Here is a 21944-nt window from a genome sequence, read left to right as displayed (position 1 = left end):
CAGCTGCGCTGTGTAAACACGGTGTGATAATCACGGCTGTGTCATTAAAGTACTGCCGACGGTTTTACGTCCGGAAAACATTTTAAATACGGCTAGGTTGCAGGCATGGTTTAGCTAAGAGGCAGCCTCTTTAAGGGCGGTCCAGGACTGTTTTCAGAATGGGGAGCTCATTCAGGACAGCGAGGATAAGAGATGTAGGCAACAGAAAACAGTGCTCATCAATCAGACTATTAAGTTTTTCCCAAGCTTTATTAAAGCGCCGAAAAGCACAGGATAGGAGCCAAATTGAAACCCTTCATGGCTGTCTAATTTGCATCTGGCAAAAGTTCCACTGGCCACTATTCATTCCTCGGCAGCATGCTGTTTCTGTCAAGGACCGTCCTTTATCACTTTCAGATAAACACACTCCAGCAACTTAACAAAATGGGCCTCTTGGGATTCAAATAATATCATTTTTGACACGCAAATGGCAATTATCACATATAGACCCCCAAGTAGGGAGAAATACTGTGGTCAATAATGGCATCTTGTGTTGTCATGATCTTGGCAAATGTTTGAATATGCCTAGTTGTGTCCTAGTCTGTACAACCCTTCATGCTGTTTTGTTAAAGCACACTGACATAGCACTTTGAAATTCGTTCTGGATAAGAACCCTCTGGTAGGCTATTGTTCTGATGCCATATAGCAAAGGTTCTTGAGAACCTGTTCTTGCTTTTATATTGAAAGTAGTTGGAGACATGCTAGGTTGTAAGGGAGATGTCTGCATATATGTCTGACAGTTCCTACTTTGAATAAAGGGGTTGAACGCATTCCGAAGCCTGCTTCATCCTCACCCTACCTACGTTCTTTCACGTAGGGCATTGTTTAAAACGCCCGTCGTTTCCCCTAATGATCTGGATTGCATGTGGAGTGAATGAGCTCATCCCGGGCAGTCCCTTCTTTAATGTCGCTAAAATGTGTCCCAGCCTTTATTTTGTTAGTTTTTATTTATGGAAATATTTGTCCAGCGTACTAGGAGATGTATTTTGTGAAACTGTCAGGGCCCTCCAGGAGTTTTTCATTGTAAACCTTATGACAGTATAAAGACAGTAAAAAATGACTTAAATGTTTGATTAAATACCTCATCGATAGTATTGATCTGGTGTGGATGACCATCACTGTGGTAACTCTGAATATTAGCTGAGGTATTTTGTTTTGTCAGCGGAGTGAATTACAGAGATGTCTAGAAATGTATGTCACCTCTTTTGAAATCTGTTGGGAAGTTCAAAAATGTGTTGAATGTACATAAAAGCCTGTCACATCCTATCACCTATGTCACATCCTGTTCATGCTGTGGTCAAAGGCAGCTTTGCACAATGCAGTGTGAAAGGTAGCACCATTACACCAAGCTGTGTAATTACTGATCAGCAGATCAGTCCAGCATATCTAAGATGGCTACTGTATGAGATGTGAGAAGTGCCATTATACCCATTCACTCAATGCTTTCATATGTGTCGCCAAAGTTTTCCCGGAAACAGGAAACTGAACTGCTGAACTGAAACCTAACATCCTGCTTAATTTACATTTACCTATTTAGCAGATGCATTTATCCAAAGCGACTTACAAAAGTGCTAATCAGAGGCCATTAACAAACCAATTGTTTTAGTAGCCTACATTAGTTCTGGTGTCCATCCTGGACAATGGTATTAGTCTTTAACAAAGAACATAAAGACATGTAAAGGCATATATTTAGAAATATTGTTGGGATCATTGTAATTATCACAATATTACTGGGTACTTTTCAGTTAAGTGAAACTCATATTGCATGCTGTTGAGCCTTCATTAAAATGAGTGATAAGAAATGTATTGAAATACCATCAGCATTTTAGCACATGCTTTCACACCATTGTCACTGTCACAGCTTGTCTCATGTTATCTGATTATAGCTAGTTTGCTGGGTACTAACACATTATATCTACTGTGGCTATCTAGCTGAACTGCTGGCATTTTGTTTAAATTCCACTCACTGTTTTGGCTTGAGAGTATGGGTTATTCAGCCATGAAGTCAATGGTCTTGTTGCTCAGATGGCACTGTTTGGGGGGGGGGGGGGGGGTTGAACTTTTCTTCTTTTCTGATTTAGCCAACCATGGCTTTCTTTCTTTTTTTGCCTCACCTGCATGCCACCTATTTTACCACTACTGCCCTCATGAAAAGAAAAGTGTAGTCTGGGCACAGTTTGGTTTCATTTTGTTTGTTTGTTTACCCAAACAGACATCTCACTAGCTACCCCGACATCCCGCCACAGCCATGACCTCTCACTAAATTAGCTAGCAAGCTAGCCCTACTTCAGTTTGTAATGCAGCAAATTTCAAGGGTACACTTTAACCAACCAGTCATGTCTGTCAATGTGAACAGTAATAATCATAAAAGCAGAAGCGTGACCAGCTTTATGTACAAGGTTAGGTTTAATCGGTATACACCATTGGACCTTAATTAAAGAAGCAGCAGCGACACCTGCCACGGGTGTACGAAAAAGCATACGAGCTCCATTCAAAGTACATACACGCCGTTCAGTAAGCTTGCGTACAAGCATGGCTTCGTCGATTCGTAGATGAATGTGCATCAACAGCGGGTGAACCTCCTCACAAGACCCTCAAGCACAAGTATAGATATCATAGCACCAGCGACACACCCAGCAGACGCCCCAGAACCATTTGTCACAAAAAAGCGTAGGAAGGTGAATATTTCAGTAACTTTGCGAGCACGGCGGGAAAAGTAGATCCTAACCTCCCTTCGAAACAACAGCAGTGGGACCGAAAAAGCGACGCTATGGACGCATGCATCAAGTGCACCTTTGTCACAAGACCAAACGGACTGTAAATAACATAAGCTATGTCTTGTTTTTCTTGGACTACATCGAGTCTTCTGCCATTTGATTTTTCGCGACCGCTGAGGCTATCTTACCGTTTGCACAGGCTGCTGCTTAGCGACGAACGCCGGGGCGTGTCTGTTGTTGGTAGCCGCCTACTCAGTGACTGGGGGGTGCCAAAGGTACAACCCCTGTCCGAAAGAGGCACCAAGGCCAGTTTGTGCGCTGCGTGAAGAATCGATCAGAGTTTGCTGTTGTTTGTAGTTGGTGGTATTTTCTCCTTGTTTCACCATGTAAGAAATACAGGTAAGCGAACGCGATTCACAAGCATTACAAGAAGCTAGGCTATATTTCCCCTGTAAAACAATGTATTGGAGAATATCGTTTGCTTCTATGCTTTTTTATGTCCTACAGTATCTTTTTGGTTAGATGTCAAAGAACTTTACCTTACTGTGCGTTTTAAACGATCGAAAGGGAGATGCAGATCAAATCGAACTTTCTATTTGCAGTATTTGGTATGCTGATTTAAGACGCGGTTATATTTTTTAAAGATTAATTTAAACTTGTGTTCTTTCCGAAAATTAGTTAGCTAAAAATGGAAAATCAGTGTTCATCACATAATCGCGAGGCAGACCTCGAGTTCCCTAAAGGCTATAGTTAGATTAAGTTTCCAATCTTAAAAGGTCAGGCTGTGGGCGGTCGTTGTTTAGCTGCTATCTCGTCACTACATGTGATTATCTTGACGTGCGAATGAAGAAAAACTGGAACTGTCGTTTCTCAACAAATGTTTGTAATGTTGATATAAAGGTGGAAATGATTTGATCAGGGGTTTGCGACAGGTGACAGTATATGGGTACGTGCGCGCATGCTTATGTATGTCAAAGTTGTACAGGTCAAAGTGCATTATGAATGTTATGAAATACGAGTTGTTCACGGATAGGTTTGTTTTTCAGATTGTTAGTAGGAACAAGCGGGTCAGTACAGTAAATGCCTTAGAAGCAAATTTTGAGCCATGTTTGTGATGCAGTAGTTGAGCCTGAGAATCGCTGAACTTCTCCGCGGCTTGGCAAGGCGTTTATGTATTTAATTCACCTTCCTGATAGCATTTCAGTTGTACGTTGCTCTGGTCATTTTATTATATATATCTACAGTGGAAATATATATATAAACAACTGCATTACAGATAATTGATTTTGCCTCTTCAAAAACTAAATTAGAGGTTTCTAGCGGAGCTGCAGACGCCTAACATTGTATCTGGGTTCAGATTCTCTTTAGTTTGATTGAAAATGAATTGAACTGTCTGTAATTGAATTTGACAATCTAAATAATTCCAAACTTACATTCAGATGAATTTCAGGTATCTTCAGATTGAATACAGTTACTGTAGCACTCAATGTCTGACATTATATGTATTTGAAATAAAATTACACCCACGATCAAGTTATGTCCATTCACAGTTCAATTAAAGATGTCTTCAGTATTCAGACAGGTTGCCGTATCCACCTAGAGCTAACTGCCACTTGCCTGGCTGGGTCATAAAATGTAGTACATTGTGGAAAACCGATCAAACCTAGTGGCTTCAGTTGTGACCATGAGGCCATCGACCACAGCTGTACATCACAGCTGGTGAAAGACGAAAGTCAAGATGTCAGATTCTGTATAGTTTATTTATGTCTTTTTAGTTTATTATTTTGGCCCGTCGCGCTTGTGAAGCTGGATGACAGTGTTGTCTGTCCTTATTCATTTCAGCATATCTTGCAGCTGAAGCTAAGGTCTAAAATATATGTGTTTGTCTGGAACTGAACCTCTGGATACAGCATTAACTTCTCTTAACGGCCAGCCCACCTGGTACACTTACCCAGTTTGACCACCAGGGGGGTCCTCGCAGCAAACTGCCGAACCACCGCAATCTGCTCAGGACTAAAGTTATTTATTTATTTATTTATTTAATGAAGCTTGTGGGAATTCAAATCAGTCAAATCAGGTGTCAGCTCAAGCTGTTTACATGTCTTTTTCAATTTTGTTTACTCATTTATTTGGAGGATTTTCTTATCCCTGCCACTTACAGAACACTTGAAAATAAAGCACACATTTCAAGTAGCAAACATGAGTGCAGTACAACCCAAAGCATACAGCTATCTAAAAGTCAACACAGACTATTCCTGTCCAGTTACAGCATAAACCCTAAATGGATGCTCTCCAGTGTAAATCATGGATGGCTATCAGTACAATATAATAAAAAATACTTGGTTCATGCTCAGAAATGGTTGGAGTGGATGTATGGCAAAGTTTATAGAATTCATACCGCACTTTGTCAATAGGAGTGACTTTTGCTTTGGGTTGTAGATTTGACAAATCCTAGGAGATTATAAACATGTAAGCCTTGCTCTTAAAGGTTGACCAGGTCTTATGAACTAAACAAAAAAGGGACATAAATAAGACAGGTGTACCGGAGAGAATTGGAATGCAAAATGTGTATTTTCATGTAAAATGTACCAATGTAATGTAAAACAGTCAGTACTGTCCAGTGAGGGGCTTACAAAAAACTACAAAACCCTTATTGCTCTGCCTAAATGTGTGTATATGTGTCTGGGTATTGAGATCTGTTCTGATGGTGCACCTCTCTATGTTAGTACAGAACACAAACAGTGGTTACGTATTGTGTAACCGGCTTTTGCATCTTGCATCTTTTTCATTTAGCAAAATTTTATTTTGGTACAGTTTAAAGAAAATCCCAAAAATAACAAACTGCAGTACCTTCCCTCACCTGGTGGTATCTCCATGCTCTCCACTGTTACGCTCTCCACCATAAGTAACCCTTTTGCTTGAGACAAACAAATAGTGACTGGGTTTTAAGAGGACAGCAATTTAGCAGAGAGTGCTAGAAGTGTCTTTGCACTGTATGCTGGAGTAGAGGAGAAAGTGCACTATGTTTGTGGAGTTTCCTATCAGAACAAATTCATTAAATCATGTGAGATGGCCCTAAAATTCATATCTCTCTAAGATGAATGTCTTTTTTTCTGTTTAAAGGAATGGTCATTGTAGGTTTTGAAGAAATAGAGAAACTTAGCATATATCCAGAATCGTGCAAACTGACACTGTTTGTGTTGTTTGAAATGATTACATTGTCAAACTTGAAATCGTGCTGGAAGATGCTCACCCATTGAGGATTTGTCATTTGACATCACTGTGTTACACCACTAGCCATGACCCTGGTGGAACACAATGTAATGTTGACATTACCATACTGTCAATTTATTGTCATTTATATTGGTTGCAATTTTACCCTACCCCACAACAGTTCCCCAACAGGGAATCAAGCTAGCCCTGCTCCTTACCATGATGCCATACTGCTGCCCTACCATTTATTTTATGATGCTGTGTAGGATGTTTGTGAGGAGTATATGGAGAGTTTCCCTTTTTTGGTATCCCATGACAACAGTCATCAGGTTCAGTGTGGGAAAGAGAAGAAATGACCACAGTATATTGGGAATCCTTTTCAGAAATCAATGTCAATATCCACTCATGATGTGATGTTTCCATGAAAGGAAACATGGTCTGTGTTGGTGTCTTGTCAGTCTGGATGGTTTTGAGAGGGGTGAGGTTTCTGGCAAGCTCCAGAGAGCAGCGAGATTTTCATCAAGGAAATGGGTTGCTTAGCGACGTGCACAGAGTGACTAGCAAGCCAGAATGGGTGATGCTTTGATCCCGGGATGTTTGGAGATGCTTTTGCAGCACAACACAGTGCTATCTGAGCTGATACTCCCAAATGTGTCTGTTCAGTCTCACCTTGAACAGCATGTCTGAGCAATCTGAATTTGCTGTCATCCCTTCTATCTCAAGCAGAATGGCTTGTCTGTGTGTCTGTACCACAGTGGGTTACATTTTGTTACATCCTGCTATTAGATTATAACAACAAAATGTAAATTGATTTATTTTCTCATTCAAGAATCTGCAGTGCACGTTTTAAATTTGATTATACTTAAAATGGCTCTTACACAGGTCTGTGTAACTGTGTGTTTTATGGGATGAAGTTTGTAGCATTCTGGCTGTGTACATAAATGCTATCTGCACCAGTAACAAATTAAGATGCAGTTTTTAAGTTTATTAAGTTTTTTTTTTTACATTTCTTTCAGGATTTAACAATGTAAACCTAATTTTACCTGTGGGTAAACTTAAGTGTAATTCTTTGCTTTTGTGAACCATGATCTTCATTTACATTTATTTAGATTTATTTAGTTGCTTAGCAAATGCTCTTATCTGCTTACATTTTCTCATGTTACCCATTTCTACAGCTGAGTATTTTCTGAGGTAATTGTGGGTTAAGTTCCTTATGGGTTAGTTGTGAGATAAGTAATTGTAGTTTAAGTACAAGTGTCCCAGCAGGCAATTGAACCAACAGCTTTTGGGTTACGAGCCCTGCTTCTTTCCACACCACCACACTGCTGTGTATCTCTGTCAGTCTCCTATACTGTGTGTGTCTCTCTCAGTCCCCTGCAGTAGGAACTTCCTGTGACGGACTTGTGTAGAAGATGCGATAAGCCCAGCCTCTCACTGGTCCAGCATGGCCAGTTCCTCATGGCGGGGCCAGGCACGGCTGCAGCTCCAGGAGGCGGACTCCAGCAAAAGGGGCGGGCGGGTGCTCTCGCCCCTCTATGGTGCCGCTGTGTCTGCTGCTCCGTCCGATTCGGAGGGTGTGTGCATCCCGTCACCCTACGTGGAGAGGGGTCCAGACTTCCCGGCCCTCACCCTATACGGGCCCCCTGTGCTGGGGTTCGGCCCAGCCCATGCCCGTCCGCCCCTCCTCTGGCCCTCGCACGGCCATGTGCCCTCGCTGGCTCTTCACTGCCATCAGTCCCGTCTCCAGCACCCTGAGCCCTCCCACTGCCTGTGGGCAGAGCCTGCTTCCCACAGCCACATGCCAGATTGGAGCAGGTACCCCCCCCAGCACCCACTCACACCTTTACCCTCTAAAGCCCATTAATCCTCAGTAGATGACTCCACCACCAGAGTGGCCAGCATTCTGGTGTCCCCTCACACCGAGGTGACCTGTAGTCTCTCTGTCACACCCCCCCCCGCAGTGAGCTGGCGAGTAAGAAGCAGCAGGACGGGGCTGAGATGGAGGAGGCAGGCGGTCCTGCAGAGAAGGGCAGCATGCACTTCTGTGCCGTGTGCCAGGACTACGCCTCGGGATACCATTATGGCGTGTGGTCCTGTGAAGGCTGCAAGGCCTTCTTCAAGAGGAGCATCCAAGGTACCCCCTTTTATGTTTTTATTTTTAAAAGGCCTTATTCTCTCAGTTTCTGGTTTTTCACTCCACCCCTGATTTTGCCAGGCAGCTCTCTCCCTCCTCTGTGATCGACCAGAGTGGTTTGTTATTGGTCATGCTGTTGATTGCTAATTTCAACCCTAATCGGCCTGTTCCATTAAGAACCAGTCTCCAAATGAATGAACCATTCTGCTATGGACACATACAATGTTACTGCGTGAAGGTTACCCCTCAGAGTAAAGGTGTCTTTCTGGGTAGCAGTGATGTATAGTGGGAAGAAGTAGGCCTTATATCTCAAAGGTTGCCAGTGTGATTTCCTGCTGGTGTGCTGCTGCTGTACCCTTAGGCAAGGTGCTTAACCCACAATTATCTCAGTAAATATACCTCAGTGATATCCATTTATAACATGTAAATTGTTAAAAATGTTGTAAATTGTTAACTTTTGTTAACTAAAGTCACACTGGGTAAGAATTTCAGCTGAGTAACAAAATGTATGTTTCTCTTGCTCCCTTACGGTCTTTCTCTCTACCCTTGCTGGTAGGCATGCTCCTGTGTCTTGGAGTGATTCAGCGGTGCAGCTTCTCATATCAAATCAGACTGACCCTTAAAATGCTTTAATTGAGTACCCCCACCCCCTTCCCTCCACAGACATTGGATGATTTAGGGCCTTTTAAAGGAGCATGTGCTTTCTTCTGTCTTTGGTTTTGAAGTCCTCTGAGCTGCTCAGTGAGAGGGAAACAGAGTAGACTGCTATGTGGAATTTATGCTCTGATATGATTGCATAGCTAATGCACCCTTTACATGATCATACGTTTTTGTGTTCCGTGACATTTTGTTTGTTACATTTCTATAATGTGCTCTTTTCTGTCCTTGTCTCCCTTTTTTGTGTCCATGATTGCTTTCTGGAATCTACAGTTGCGCATGAAGCTAGTCTCACTGGGACAACCTCTGCGCTGGTGTGGGACTGCTGAAATGAGATGGATGCAGTCCTCCGATGCACCCACATGTAGCCCAGGGTTGCTTTTATGCTACAGTGAAGCAGGCACTAATTTGAGAATAGGCGCTGCTCTGCTGAAATCAGCTGAGCAGCTCGCAGACACCCAAATCACAGGGTGCCTGAGGGCAGTGAGATGAGGGAACCCTGGCCAACCTACCTACCCTGGCAGAACAAAGCTGTTTTGCTCTGCTTCTGTGGGCTCCCAGTTGTTGTCTGCAGGGCAATCTGAAACACTCTGTGATAACTCCACCCATGCTGTATGAGGTCAAATTTGATTGGTTTGGTTGACTGAAATTCGACTGGTTCATATTGATGACGCTGTGCTGTTCTCTCCCTCTACCATGGCCTCAAGGGCACAATGATTACATCTGCCCAGCAACCAACCAATGCACCATCGACAAGAACCGCCGCAAGAGCTGCCAGGCATGCCGCCTTCGCAAGTGCTATGAAGTGGGAATGATGAAATGTGGTATGCCCTCATCTGTCTCTCTTCCTTTCTGTCTGTCTCTCCTTCTCTCCCTCCTTCCCTCTCTCTCTCCTTCTTTTTCTCTCGCTTTATGTCTCTCCCTCCGTCTCTTTTTCCCTCTTTCTCTCTCTCTCTCTCTCTCTCTCTTCCTCTTTCAGTGGCTCTGCTCCATCACCACAGCAGCCCTAATATTTACTATTCTCTTTGCTTCCTCAGCACGGCCATTTTCCCAATCCTACTTTCACCTGTAAACTCTGTCAGTTATTGTGTTCAGAGATGGACAAGATGTGAGACAGGATGATCATGCAGCCTTGGCTCCACCTAGTGGTGGCAGAAATAGTGCAGAGCTCAGTCTTGTTCTGTTGGAGCATTTACTCAGGCATGGAAATGAACTTGAGTGTGGAAGTCAGCAGTCGCCACATAAACTTCTGTTCTCATTTGCGCCTTCTTTGGTTTTCTCTGGATGCACCCTCAGTCCCCTTGAAGAGGAGCACTCAAAGATGGACTCTTTCTGAAAGAGGTTTTAAATAAACCAAAGACAAACCAATCTCATGCTGTAGACACTGGCAACCAGTCAGGCAAAATACAAAGGCAAAGAATTCACTCCAGCTTGTAGATATGTGTGGAAGACAAAAACCATCAAAATTAAACAAATAAAAAAGAGCTGTCAAGATATAATGGAATGATAATAAATAAAATTATTAAAAATAAATAAAAAAAATTGTGGAATAAATGAAGACCTGAAGGTTGAAGTAATTTTCTTACAAGCACTCGCCACAAGAGCTTTTATATTTATGTACTTTTTAAATGATTTCTTTAATTTTACTGTCTGCATATTTCATAATTTAATCACACCTGATTAAAATATCACTTTATATATTTTGACAGGTTTAGCCTTCCACAGTTATCTAGCTTGTCAGCTTGCTGCTGCTGTATTGTGTGTCATAGCAGAAGTGACAGCACTATGCATGTTATTACCGATGGTGAAGAGACAAATGAGATCAGCCCCTTTTTTTAGCAAATGCAGATAAGAGGAGCTGATCCTGTGCTTAGAGTTGAAAGTTCTACCCCTGTGGGTATATGAGGGTGTAAGTGTGAGGGACACATCATTGTCCTGGAATGCTGTCCCTGTGAGTGTGATCTACGGATTTTGCCCGAAATTTAAAATAAAGGCAAAATGCATGAAAACATGGAAAAGTAGTGTTTCTCCAGAATAATGTGGCCATTCTGGTCTGGTGATGAGGAATGACTTTAAGAGTACTGATGTTTTAATAATGCCGATGTTTTGGGTGCCTGGCGGGTCGCTCGGCCTCTCACTCATTTCTTCGTTTCTCCCGGGGCAGGCGTGAGGCGGGACCGTGGGAGCTGCAGGGGGGGTCAGCCCCAGCGCTCACCCTGGGGGGGCCGCTGCTCCAGGGGGGGTGGCATGAGGAGGGGCGAGGCGGCTGTACCCCAGGTGAGGGAACCCCGCGCCCCGCCCCTGGCACTCACACCCGAGCAGCTGATCTCACGCATCATGGAGGGGGAACCGCCTGCCATCTACCTGAGTGAGGAGGTGCAGAAGCCCTTCACTGAGGCCAGCATGATGATGGCGCTCACCAGCCTTGCCGACAAGGAGCTTGTTTATATGATCAATTGGGCCAAGAAGATCCCAGGTGTGTGTGTGTGTGTGTGTGTGTGTTTGTGCTTGTGTGTGTGCGCACGTGTGCTTGTTTGTGCATATTGAGGTGTGTTTATATCTGTGTGACTGGCAGCAGTTGAGCCCATTCAGACTTAAAGCAGGGGGATGTGACAGTGTTAAGCAGAATAATGGTATTGCTTTAAATGTCTCAGTTCTTTGAATTCTTAAAGTGTTGTCCTGATTAGCTCAAACAGCAAAAGCATGGGCTTGAAACCAACTGTGTCATTTGCTGACTAATGGTACAGCTTTGAAAAATCTCATCCCACATTCCTACACAGGTTCTGTTGTTGCTGTGGTTACAAGCTGAAAATATATAATTAGCCAGTAGTAATATGAGTGGAAAAAGGGGAAATTGCAAAAAGAAATTTAACAGGTTAAGGTCACACCTGCTCTAAAAATGAAAGCATCCTTGGATCAGTCTTTAGCTGAAGGCTGGGTTAGTCACTGAATATTCATGCTACAAACAGGAAGAGAGCAACCCAGCAAAGTTATTGTCCTCCATTTGGTATTCTATTTATAGGCTGTTTGTCTGTCACTGTAGGGATTGACTGTGTGCCTCTATGTGCGTGTGGTCCTCTCTTGGTGTGTGACAGCAAGCATGTTCAGTGTGTTACCAGTTTCTGACAGTGTCATTCTTGGTGCCTAGTTGTGTGTCAGTGTGTTTTTGGCTGGTCAGTGGATATGTTTCTTTTTCTCTAAGGGATAAGCAAACTGTATGATTTGGTTCGGATCTCTAGCTCAAGGGTTCTATTTTGGTGACTGTTTGTCATTGTGTCAGCGCAGTGGTATGCCAGTCTTAGGGTAGGTCTCCGTGCGAGTTTGTGACAGCATGTGAGAGTGTGTCCTAATCGGTGCGTCAGCATCAGTGCATACCGGTGTCTGTATGTCAGTGTGTCCGTATGTTAGCTTTGGTGGTGTGTCAGCATGCCGCTCTCCATCTGGTCCACAGGCTTCGTGGAGCTCAGCCTCTTCGATCAGGTGCACCTGCTGGAGTGCTGCTGGCTGGAGGTGCTGATGCTGGGCCTGATGTGGAGGTCTGTGGACCACCCTGGGAAGCTCATCTTCTCCCCCGACCTGATCCTCAGCAGGTGCGCCTCCTCCCCCTGCTCCGCCCACTCCCTCCTGCTCCACCCTCTCCTTCCCCTGCTCCACCCATTCCCTCCCCCTGCTTCACCCTCCTTCCCTTCTCCAAACATGGATCTGCGCATTGTTGCCATAGCATGCCAGAGAGCTCCCCTCACTAGTGAACGAGGCTGGTACATCACTGTGCAGATGGTGTTTGTGTATCATTTTTGTCAAAGTTTTTGAATGTTGTGCAGAGGGCTGCTTATGAAATCAAACAGACTCTTCACTGGAAACTCATTCTGTTCCTTTCACATTCAGTTGAAGGAATTCAGAAGCGTTTGTTGGGATATGTAACATGTTGTGGTTGAGTATCTGACAGATCAGCTTCATCCCAGGAAGTTGAAGAAAGGTGTTGCTTGAGCCCACCATTTCATATATGCAAACAACTCCTTCCTGAGATGACAACGGGACTGTCTGTTCACCACAGGACAATAGCTCAGTTGGGTACTCAGAATGGTGGTTAACATCAATGTGGGGACAATCTTTTGCTTGACCATTTGCCAGGCCAGTCTAACCCTAGGAATTCAAGGGAAGGTGTTGCTTCAGCCCACCTTACAGAATGCAAATGATTCCTTCTTGGGGGGGGGGACTGCAGGAACTTCCAGCCCTCACAGGTCACAAGCCAGGAAGGTGTTGCTTCAGCCCACCTTACAGAATGCAAATGATTCCTTCCTGGGGGGGACCGCGGGAACGTCCAGCCCCCACAGGTCACCAGCCAGGATGGGTACCCAGAAGGAGGGGGTGGGAAAGAATTCCTTTATAGATCAGTGTTACCATACCATCAGGGTTCTTTTATCTCTGTACTTGGGGAGAAAATCCACTTGTTCCTCTACTGTATTAAAGAACCTATTTGTGAAACAGCAAAGCGAAGTCTGAAGCCTGCATTCATTTTCATACTCGGGAAGTACAGCCATTTTATTTCTACAGTGTTAGCACCAGCCTTTTTTCTCTTTATTCTTTTGTTCATGTTTTATTCATATTCATGTAAAATATTCTTATATTTTAAATTTTTATCTGATATTATTTTATTATTATCATCATTTTGATTCTTTTATTTTCACCCTTTCGCTTAAACCTTGGGGTGTGTGACCTCTATCAGAGTGAACCTCTGTAAGCTATGAGAAACACTGTGGAAGAAAGGTCAGTGGCAGCAGTGTAGCATAGTGGTTAAGGAGCAGGACTCGTAACCAAAAGGTTGCCGGTTCAATCCCCGCTGGGATACTGCTGCTGTACCCTTGCAAGGTAATTAACCCACAATTGCCTCAGTAAATATCCAGCTGTATAAATGGATAACATTGTAAAGAACTGTAAGTCGCTTTGGATAAAAGCGTCTGCCAAATGAATAAATGTAAATGTAAATGTCAGTATATAGTATCATCAAACTGGTGCATTCCAATAGTACTTCATGGTCCAAGTAACCTTGCATATGACTCTCTTTACTGAAGTCACATGATTTGGTGAAGAGCTTGGATTTGTTGGATTTGAAATGCAGCTACTCATTTCACATTACATAGATTTACATTGGGTTTTTAATCTATGTTGAGACACCAACCTGAATTGTGAAGGAAAAGTCACTACAGGCAGTTGTAAGCCAATGAAACTACAAATTTTGCAAATTGTGTATAATTATTAGTAAGGCTTCAAGAGTTCAGAACTAAACTGACTCTGTGGTTGATAAAGGGGTGTTATGGCTTTAGGTTATGTTTGTAATTGGTGTATTTAGCTGTCGGCTGTATTATCTATGTCTTGCTCTGGTGATTCAGAAGACACCACCTTCTCAGGTCACCTTTTCTAAACCTGCTGAAAAATATGTTGAATTCTTAAAGTGTTCAAGAGTATTTTTGACATTTTTGTAGACATTTATTTTCTGCTTTTGCATCTTCTAAAATGGTGCTCTGTGTTTCTGCATCAATGGCTGTACTATAGGGGTGCTGTGTGCTTCTCACAAGTTGTGTTGGCAGAAGTGAACTCCTAACCTTCAGATTGTGTGAAATAGGAGCTCTTTGCTCATGCAGGCTTGACCACAGCACTGAGGTATGGGTATGTGGGTGCTCTTCCAAACTTTTTCACTACACCCAAAAATACAGCGGTTTCCACTGCTGGTACTTGACTGTTATGTGTCCTTGTAACATACTCGCTTTTCAGTATACTCTTAATGTCATATGGCTCAGAATTGTGAAAGTTTCCTTTGTGCTCATTCATTCACTTGGTGGCGTTGGAGAATCTAGCAGAAATTTATTGTGCAATGAATCATGTATAGCAACGGAAGCAATGGTGGCAACCGAACACTGACGCTTCATTAAGCCAATTGTGGGTGGAGCTATCATGCACTGTCAATCACTGCGTGAACCAGTCACAGAATTCTCTCCACAAGAAGAAAGCTACTGTTGGTTCACTGATTTGAACCAACAGCACGTGATCGCTCCCCCCATTTTGGGGTTCGTGACACCTCGCTCTCTTTTTGTCATCCAAATGCACATCTGTGGGGAATCGCCCAGTAAGAAGCGGAAAACTTCCGGCCACTGACCTGTGGGGGGCGGTGTCCTGTTGACTTCTCTGGTTCATCTGGCACTGCTTTCATGGCCACGTCATCACCAAGAAAACCCTCATACCCCTCCACTCCCACTGATATTTCTGCCACTATTTTTCTCTTATAATTATTATTATATCTTTCTCTTATAATATTTCAAATTGCACTAGAGAATGGGTTTTGCTCCTCACATCAATAAAATGTGCCTTTAACACCCTCTGTCTGAGGCATCCCCCCCAAAAAACAACTCCATAAAACTACACCGTTGGACTCATCATCAGGAGTAATACCCATGCAAATATAGCCAGGGAAAATGTGTCCATCTGTGTGAGATGAGCAGTGGTTATACACATGATAGATGGGCTTGCTGACTAGGCTAGCTAGCTAGCCAGACAAATCCATGCTTTTTTGCTTGGGGAAAAGAGGATGTCTTTGACAGCATGCTCCCTAGCCGAGGAATTGAAACTGCCATATCTACTAGAGCTCTCCTGGCATGGTAACTCATGTCATACATTATTGGTCTGGCATGCATCTGTATTTAGCATTTATTCTATCACTAGTATGTTTTAATGAAGCATAATGCAATTAGCTGTTATTATATTATTGTGTTGTGATAACGATAGTAAATGTTTAATTGTAGTAATGACTAGAGCAATCTGGCAGATATGATCAACATAGCTTAGTCAGCGATAACAAACGCAGGATGATGAAATTCTGGGAAGGAATGCCATGGGCCGTGCCAGTCTCAGCAATCAATTTGTCAGATCAGTTCCTTTTGTGACATCATTTCTCCTGGTGCACTGTGGGAAATCGTAAGATGTCTGTTTATTTTTTCAGGGAGGAGGGCAGCTGTGTGGAGGGGATTATGGAAATCTTTGACCTGCTGCTGGCTGCCACGTCCAGGTTTCGAGAACTGAAGCTGCGGCGTGAGGAGTACATCTGCCTCAAAGCCATGATTCTCCTCAACTCCAGTGAGTCCCACCCTCAGCTCAGGGCCTCCCACCATTGGCCACAGAGTATGCCACTCTCCTGGTTCCCACTGGTGATGGGAGAGTGAGGCTTCATAAACCCCCAATGGGTGGAGCACACTATGTTAAAAGGAACAACCCCCAAATCCACACTCCTGGTGGCTTCCCTCATCTAAATCTTGCCCATGCTGAGGTTAATTCCTGAAATATGTATTTTTTTGAGACTGCGCCCAAAATGCGCTACTAAATGTACCCTGCTTCACTGGGCACACTTCAGCCATTTAGCATTTTTGCACTGAGGTTGGAAGCGCCTCAAAAATGTGGGCCACAGCGGGGCATGAACAGACTGGGGGTTGGAAAACCACTGTTTCTGCACCCTCCCAAATGGCCTCTCTGTTTTTATCTGCGGCCAGGTGGTGGCTGAGCGAACCTGCGGATAGTAACTGCTGTGCCAGTCAACTGCATCTGCAGCAGAGAGCAGAGCAAGCAATTAAACAGATGCGTTCTCTATGTCCCCACATTGAACCAGTCACACAGGGCTTATTTAGCAGGAGCACTAGGCCAAGCTAAGGCAGTAGAGTGGTGTGGCGGTCCAGGCAATAGGCTCATTACCTAGAGTGTTGCCAGTTTGAACCCCAGTGGGGCACAACCATTGTATCCTTCAGCAATGTACTGAACATTCAGTTGTACAAGTGGATAACATGTTAAATGTAACCTACAATGGGAAAATTACCTTGTGTGAGCTCCTCTACTAAGCTAAGAAATAGCTACAGGATCACTATTTATTATTGAAGACAGAAAGGAGCACAGTTAGTGCCCTTGCATGAGCTGTGTAGAAAATAACAGAGGTTTGACTGTGGCTGTGCCCGCTCTCCTCCCTATCCACCAATCGAACACTGGGCTGGAGCCAGAATGACTGACGGGAACGGTAATCCTATCTGCGAGAGCCTGGAGGGAGAGTGGGCACGAGTTTGGGAAATAACTCACGCTGTGTGCAGGCTTAATGGGAACATCATGCAGCGATCCAGGAAGCTGTGACACAAATAAAGATGCATTTCACCTGCTTTCAGCTTCCACTGAACCCTTACAACAGAAGTAAGATGTTTGTATGAAACGCCACCCTCCGTCGTTTATTTCTCCCGGTTAAGCAACCCTGTTTTTGGAATCGGCAGTTGCCCGTTAGGCATGTCTCACAGTGAGGACCTGGGCAGCCACGCAGGAGCACTGGAGCGAAACTAATGTTACCCTTCCATACACTCACATGTAGCCTGCAGTTATTTATCACACTGAAGGTCACACAGTCCACTACAACAGAGTGGGGCACTCACTGGGGCAATTCCAAGTCCAACCGGGGCAGCTGGTGAATGAATAAATTAACGAGCTAGTCGTGATATGATAATTTACTGCAAATTGAGCAACATTTGAAATGGATCCTGTGAGGCATGCATCTGTATGGTAGCAACATTATATATCATTAGCAAAAACAGCTAGGTAAGGAGATTATGTTACTGTTAAAGCTGACAGCTAAACCACAGTAATGTGTGCTGCTACTACTAGATAGCTAGGCAGACCTTAATCTAAATACACAAAGAATGCCTTTTAACTGCCTCCTTATTAACCAGCTTAGCTCCTACCCAGGGGTATTTACAGACGTCACGGCTTACATTTACATTTATTCATTTAGCAGACGCTTTTATCCAAAACAACATACAAAAGTGCATATAGTGGCAAACAACAGGCACAAGGGCAAGATGTGTACAGGTCATACAATGCAGATAGTACTGAAGCTGAGCCCAAGGTCAGTGTAGTGAGACAGAACTAATCTGATCTAAGGTTACATATACCAAATACAGTCACTGGGACAATAAAGTGCTGCTATACCACCTAGGCCAAAAACGTGCTACAAATACAATGTAAGAGATAGTGCTACAAGTACGAGCCAAGAATCTTGGCTCGTACTTTGTTATTTTCTTGTTATATCAGTAAATTTACTTTGTTAAATCAAGTTACTTTGTTATATCAGTTTGTTATTAAGCTGCTTCAGGAGTTCATAACGAGTTGATCATTTGAATCAGCTGTGTTGGAGCAGGGAGAGATCTAAAACATGCAGGGCAGGGGGTCCTCCAGGAGAGGGTTGAGAAACACTGCTATAGACCACTGATTCTCAATCCTGCTCCTAGGGCCCCCCTGCTCTGCACGTTTTCCATCTTTCCCTGCTTTACCTACCTGACACGAAACTCCATCAGTGGCACTTTTGATTAGCCGAACACACCTGATTTAATAAAGAGCATATTAATTATTTCAATCAGGTGTGTATGGAGCAAGGATAGGCTGAAGATATGCAGGACAGGGGGGCTCCAGGAGTAGGATTGAGAAACACTGCATATAGAATCTGTTGTACAGAATGTATTCTAAAGCAGTGTTTCTCAGTCCTACTCCTGGAGCCCCCCTGTCCTGCATATCTTCTATCTATCCTTGCTCCATACACACCTGATTGAAATTAGTGCTCTTGCTCTTGATTAAATCAGGTGTGCTCAGGTGAGCAGGGAAAGATGGAAAATGTGCGGGGCAGGGGGCCCCCAGGAGCAGGTTTGAGAATCAGTGTTCTAAAGAACATGAATGAAATGCATTTGAACATGGGAGCAGTTGGTACATTTTGCATAGGGTTGGGTACCAAAACCCGGTGCCAATATGGCACCGGTTCCTATATGACCGGTATCTACCAGACCGAATCGCAACGCAGATTTTGGTCCCTCATTTTGTTGCCACTTAACCCTTTCGCGCGTATGGTCATACCGGTGTGATTAGCTGTTAAGCGCATATGCTAAAACCGGTGCAAGAAATTCTATTCGGAGAAATTCTAGCTAATTTTAGCTTTGAGGAAACAGCGATTTAACTCTAAAAAATATAGCAAATGCTAACTGAAAACTGTGAGAAGCTTAATAACGCTAATGAAAACACAACGAACCATGTGCGCTACATAGCATAAAAAAATAAGTTACGTGCGAAAGGAAGGTGCTAGTTTTCTTCCTGTATTTTTTCCCTTTAGTCATACCTGATGCAGGAGCACACCTCCAGTTTTTCGAGGCCATGTGAAATGCTTCAGGGGGAAAAACGCCACTCTTATCTATTCGATGTTGATATCGCAGCAACAGCACTATGTTGCTTCAGTGTGTTAGACAGAAACACATGGCTACAAAAGATGAAGAGTGAAAACATATGCTAACAATGCGAACATTTGTTAAGTGTCTTGTATTTATTTATATTTATAATTTATGTATACTTTAAACTGTAAACCGTTAATATATTTCTGAGATATTGTCGTACGCCACTGGGCTGGTTGTACACCAACTGGTCTAATTCTTCGGTGAGAAAGAACTGCAACTACTCCTGAGTGAACTCCACCTGTTTATTCCTGGCTCTGATACATAGTTACATATGTGCTGATGTGTGTGTGGTTCTTGTAAACAAATAAATACAATAAATCTTTACTCAAATAACAATAGAGTGCAATATAACTGCTAACATATACAATAAAGACGTCAGCAACAGCTAAATAATATTAGTTATGCAGTACACATTACTTCTATAGTAAGTTCTCACAGTCAACTATTATAACAGACATCTTCAAATATATTCTTATATTATAATATTAAAATATATTCTTCAAATATGCTACACATTGGCAGTATTACAGAAGGACTGGGTAGAGCAACATTACTGCGTTAGCACGCTACACATTTGTGATATACAGTTCGTGCTCATGAAATGAATATAACTGACATTCCAAAGCGATATACACAATAATCATTATGTATTGACAATATTAGTGATGTACAATATTAAGAAATTATACATTCACTGAGAAAATGTATGGATATATTGAGGTAATTAGTGTAGCAATAACTAAGGAGTAACTGAAGCGGAATCTTCCGTGGTAAATTTTAAATACCAACCAATACATTTGTTACCGGAGTAAGCCGAGAACTTACTTTGTCAGCGACGCACAACGCACAACTAACGGTATTGGCAGACTCAGTTGAACTAGGAGCCAGGAGAGCAGGTAACAATGGAGGAAGGAACTTAACCAACCGGTGGAGTAATAGTTTAAGCGCCAGGCTATACTAGTGGGGCTGAACTACACACTGCAATCAAACAGTGGCACCTTGCACGGTGTATGCGTGCGGCAGGGAATTTTACACAATATTGTTCAATTTCAAATTCAAATTTGTCTTAGCAATAAAAAAACTGTTCTTTACTGTCATTGACCGTCATTCTGTGCTTTTTTTTAAAGTATAGGTTCAGGCACCGGTACCGTTTTAAAAGTATCGCTTTAACACCGGTATCGGAAAAAACCCAAACAATACCCAACCCTAGAAATACAGGACATAAATCTTGGCCTGTCTAATAGTATATTCATCCTGAGAGGAAGCTGAGTGAATAAGGACCTGTGATTGCGGTGAGGCTAATTAGGGTGAGGCTAATATGATGTATGTGTCCATGTGTGTGTCCACACAGACATGTGCCTGGTCTCTCCAAACAGTGGGGAGGTCCTGCAGAGCCGGGCCAAGCTGCTGGCTCTGCTGGACGCAGTGACAGACGCACTGGTCTGGGCCATTGCCAGGACGGGCCTGACCTTCCAGCAGCAGTCTGCCCGACTCGCCCACCTCATCATGCTGCTGTCCCACATTCGCCACATCAGGTACGGCTCCACCTGTCCCCGCCACCTCCCCAGCCACCGGTCCGCCCCTGCCCTGCCCACCAACATAGTGCACCTTTGAGTCGGGATGTCAACTGTCATTGCATCATCTCACTTAGCTGACGCTCTGACATTGTTTACATGTCATCCATTTATATAGCTGATCATTCACTAAAGATTACAACAGTAGTGTCCCACTGTGGAATGAAATTGGCAACCACTGGGTTACAAGCCCACATTGTTCCCACAGTACCACGCTGCTTCCACTTAAACTCCATTCTTGGAACTCTGGTGTGCACTTGGCTGTAGCTCCACCCTCTGTTCTTCATTTCATAAATAGCCCTAGCATTAGCTCTCTTTGGCATGTGTTCAACAGAGTGATTCGTCACACCTGAAGGCTGCTTTGTGCCGTTCCTTCAGCTGCACTCGTGTGTGTTATGAACAGTACATCTGCTCTGCTAAAGTTAAAAGCAGCAATATTTGACTGTATTGTTTCTCATAAAGACCAGGTCAGAACTCTGAAGAATTAAAGGCAAAATCTGTGAATTAGAGAAGTTGCGTAAATAAAATACAGTATGGCAAGAAATGAGAAATAAGGGATACATTTATATTATATTACATTTGGGTATATGTGGATATATTTTTCACTTTGAACACATTTTATCATAGAAATTTTTCAGCAATTATATTTGAGGTTTTTTCCCCATAATTTTTAAAAAAGAATTCTGTCTCTAACTTCTGAAGGTCAAATGCAGTTTAGGTGGTAAAGATTCTGATCTAAATCAGGCAGTCAAAACCTTGCTGTTGAGCTTTGAACTTCACCCCTTGTTGCAGAGTACCAGGTCACAGGCCTGCTTGTCTGTTCTTTCCCAGTAATAAAGGCATGGATCACCTGCACTGCATGACCATGAAGAAGATGGTGCCACTCTATGACCTGCTCCTGGAGATGCTTGATGCCCATATAATGCATAGCACCCGTGTAGCCAACCCCATCCCCACTGAGCCCGGGCCCTGCCCCCTGGGCACACCAGTTGACAACCCCCCCGCTTGCCCCGCCGAACCCACGCGGCTCTGCTCGGTCCTGGAAATGCCATCCCCAGAAACAGAGGCACTCCGGGGAAGCCCTGCCCCCTCGCTCGCTCCCCCAGAGACCCCTTAAAATGTCTCATCCATTGCAAGGATTAGCGGGCAGCGGAGATGACCGCATGGGCAGTGGAGACCAGCGCTGCCTTGCGCGACTGCGGACTCGTGCGGAATTGAGGGTTTCCGTGCTCATCTTTCTGCGCTCGCAGATCCCTTTCTTCCTTTTTCTCTCTTTCCTTCTCCCTCACTCCCTCCCTTTCTCCTGCTGCCCCTCCTC

The 21944-nt window shown here is 43.6% G+C and overlaps 1 protein-coding gene across 2 annotated transcripts in view; it reads left to right on the top strand.

Annotated features, from left to right (window-relative positions):
- Positions 1–21944, top strand: part of LOC118792056 (estrogen receptor beta-like) — a 22171-nt gene extending 227 nt beyond the window's left edge. Inside the window, exons 1-9 of one of the 2 annotated variants that reach the window (XM_036549754.1) lie at positions 2972–3155; positions 7340–7784; positions 7931–8103; positions 9468–9584; positions 10925–11236; positions 12212–12350; positions 15755–15888; positions 20404–20587; positions 21458–21944. In XM_036549754.1, coding sequence (XP_036405647.1) covers positions 7414–7784; positions 7931–8103; positions 9468–9584; positions 10925–11236; positions 12212–12350; positions 15755–15888; positions 20404–20587; positions 21458–21743 — 1716 coding nt within the window. In that variant the 5' untranslated portion in view covers positions 2972–3155; positions 7340–7413 and the 3' untranslated portion in view covers positions 21744–21944. Of the gene's footprint in view, positions 1–2971; positions 3156–7339; positions 7785–7930; positions 8104–9467; positions 9585–10924; positions 11237–12211; positions 12351–15754; positions 15889–20403; positions 20588–21457 lie in introns of those variants that run through there. The other variant, XM_036549755.1, reaches the window with a different exon arrangement.

Source organism: Megalops cyprinoides, chromosome 17 (assembly GCF_013368585.1).
Source record: "Megalops cyprinoides isolate fMegCyp1 chromosome 17, fMegCyp1.pri, whole genome shotgun sequence".
NCBI classification, from domain to species: domain Eukaryota; kingdom Metazoa; phylum Chordata; class Actinopteri; order Elopiformes; family Megalopidae; genus Megalops; species Megalops cyprinoides.
This window is presented reverse-complemented; position numbering and strand designations above follow the sequence as displayed.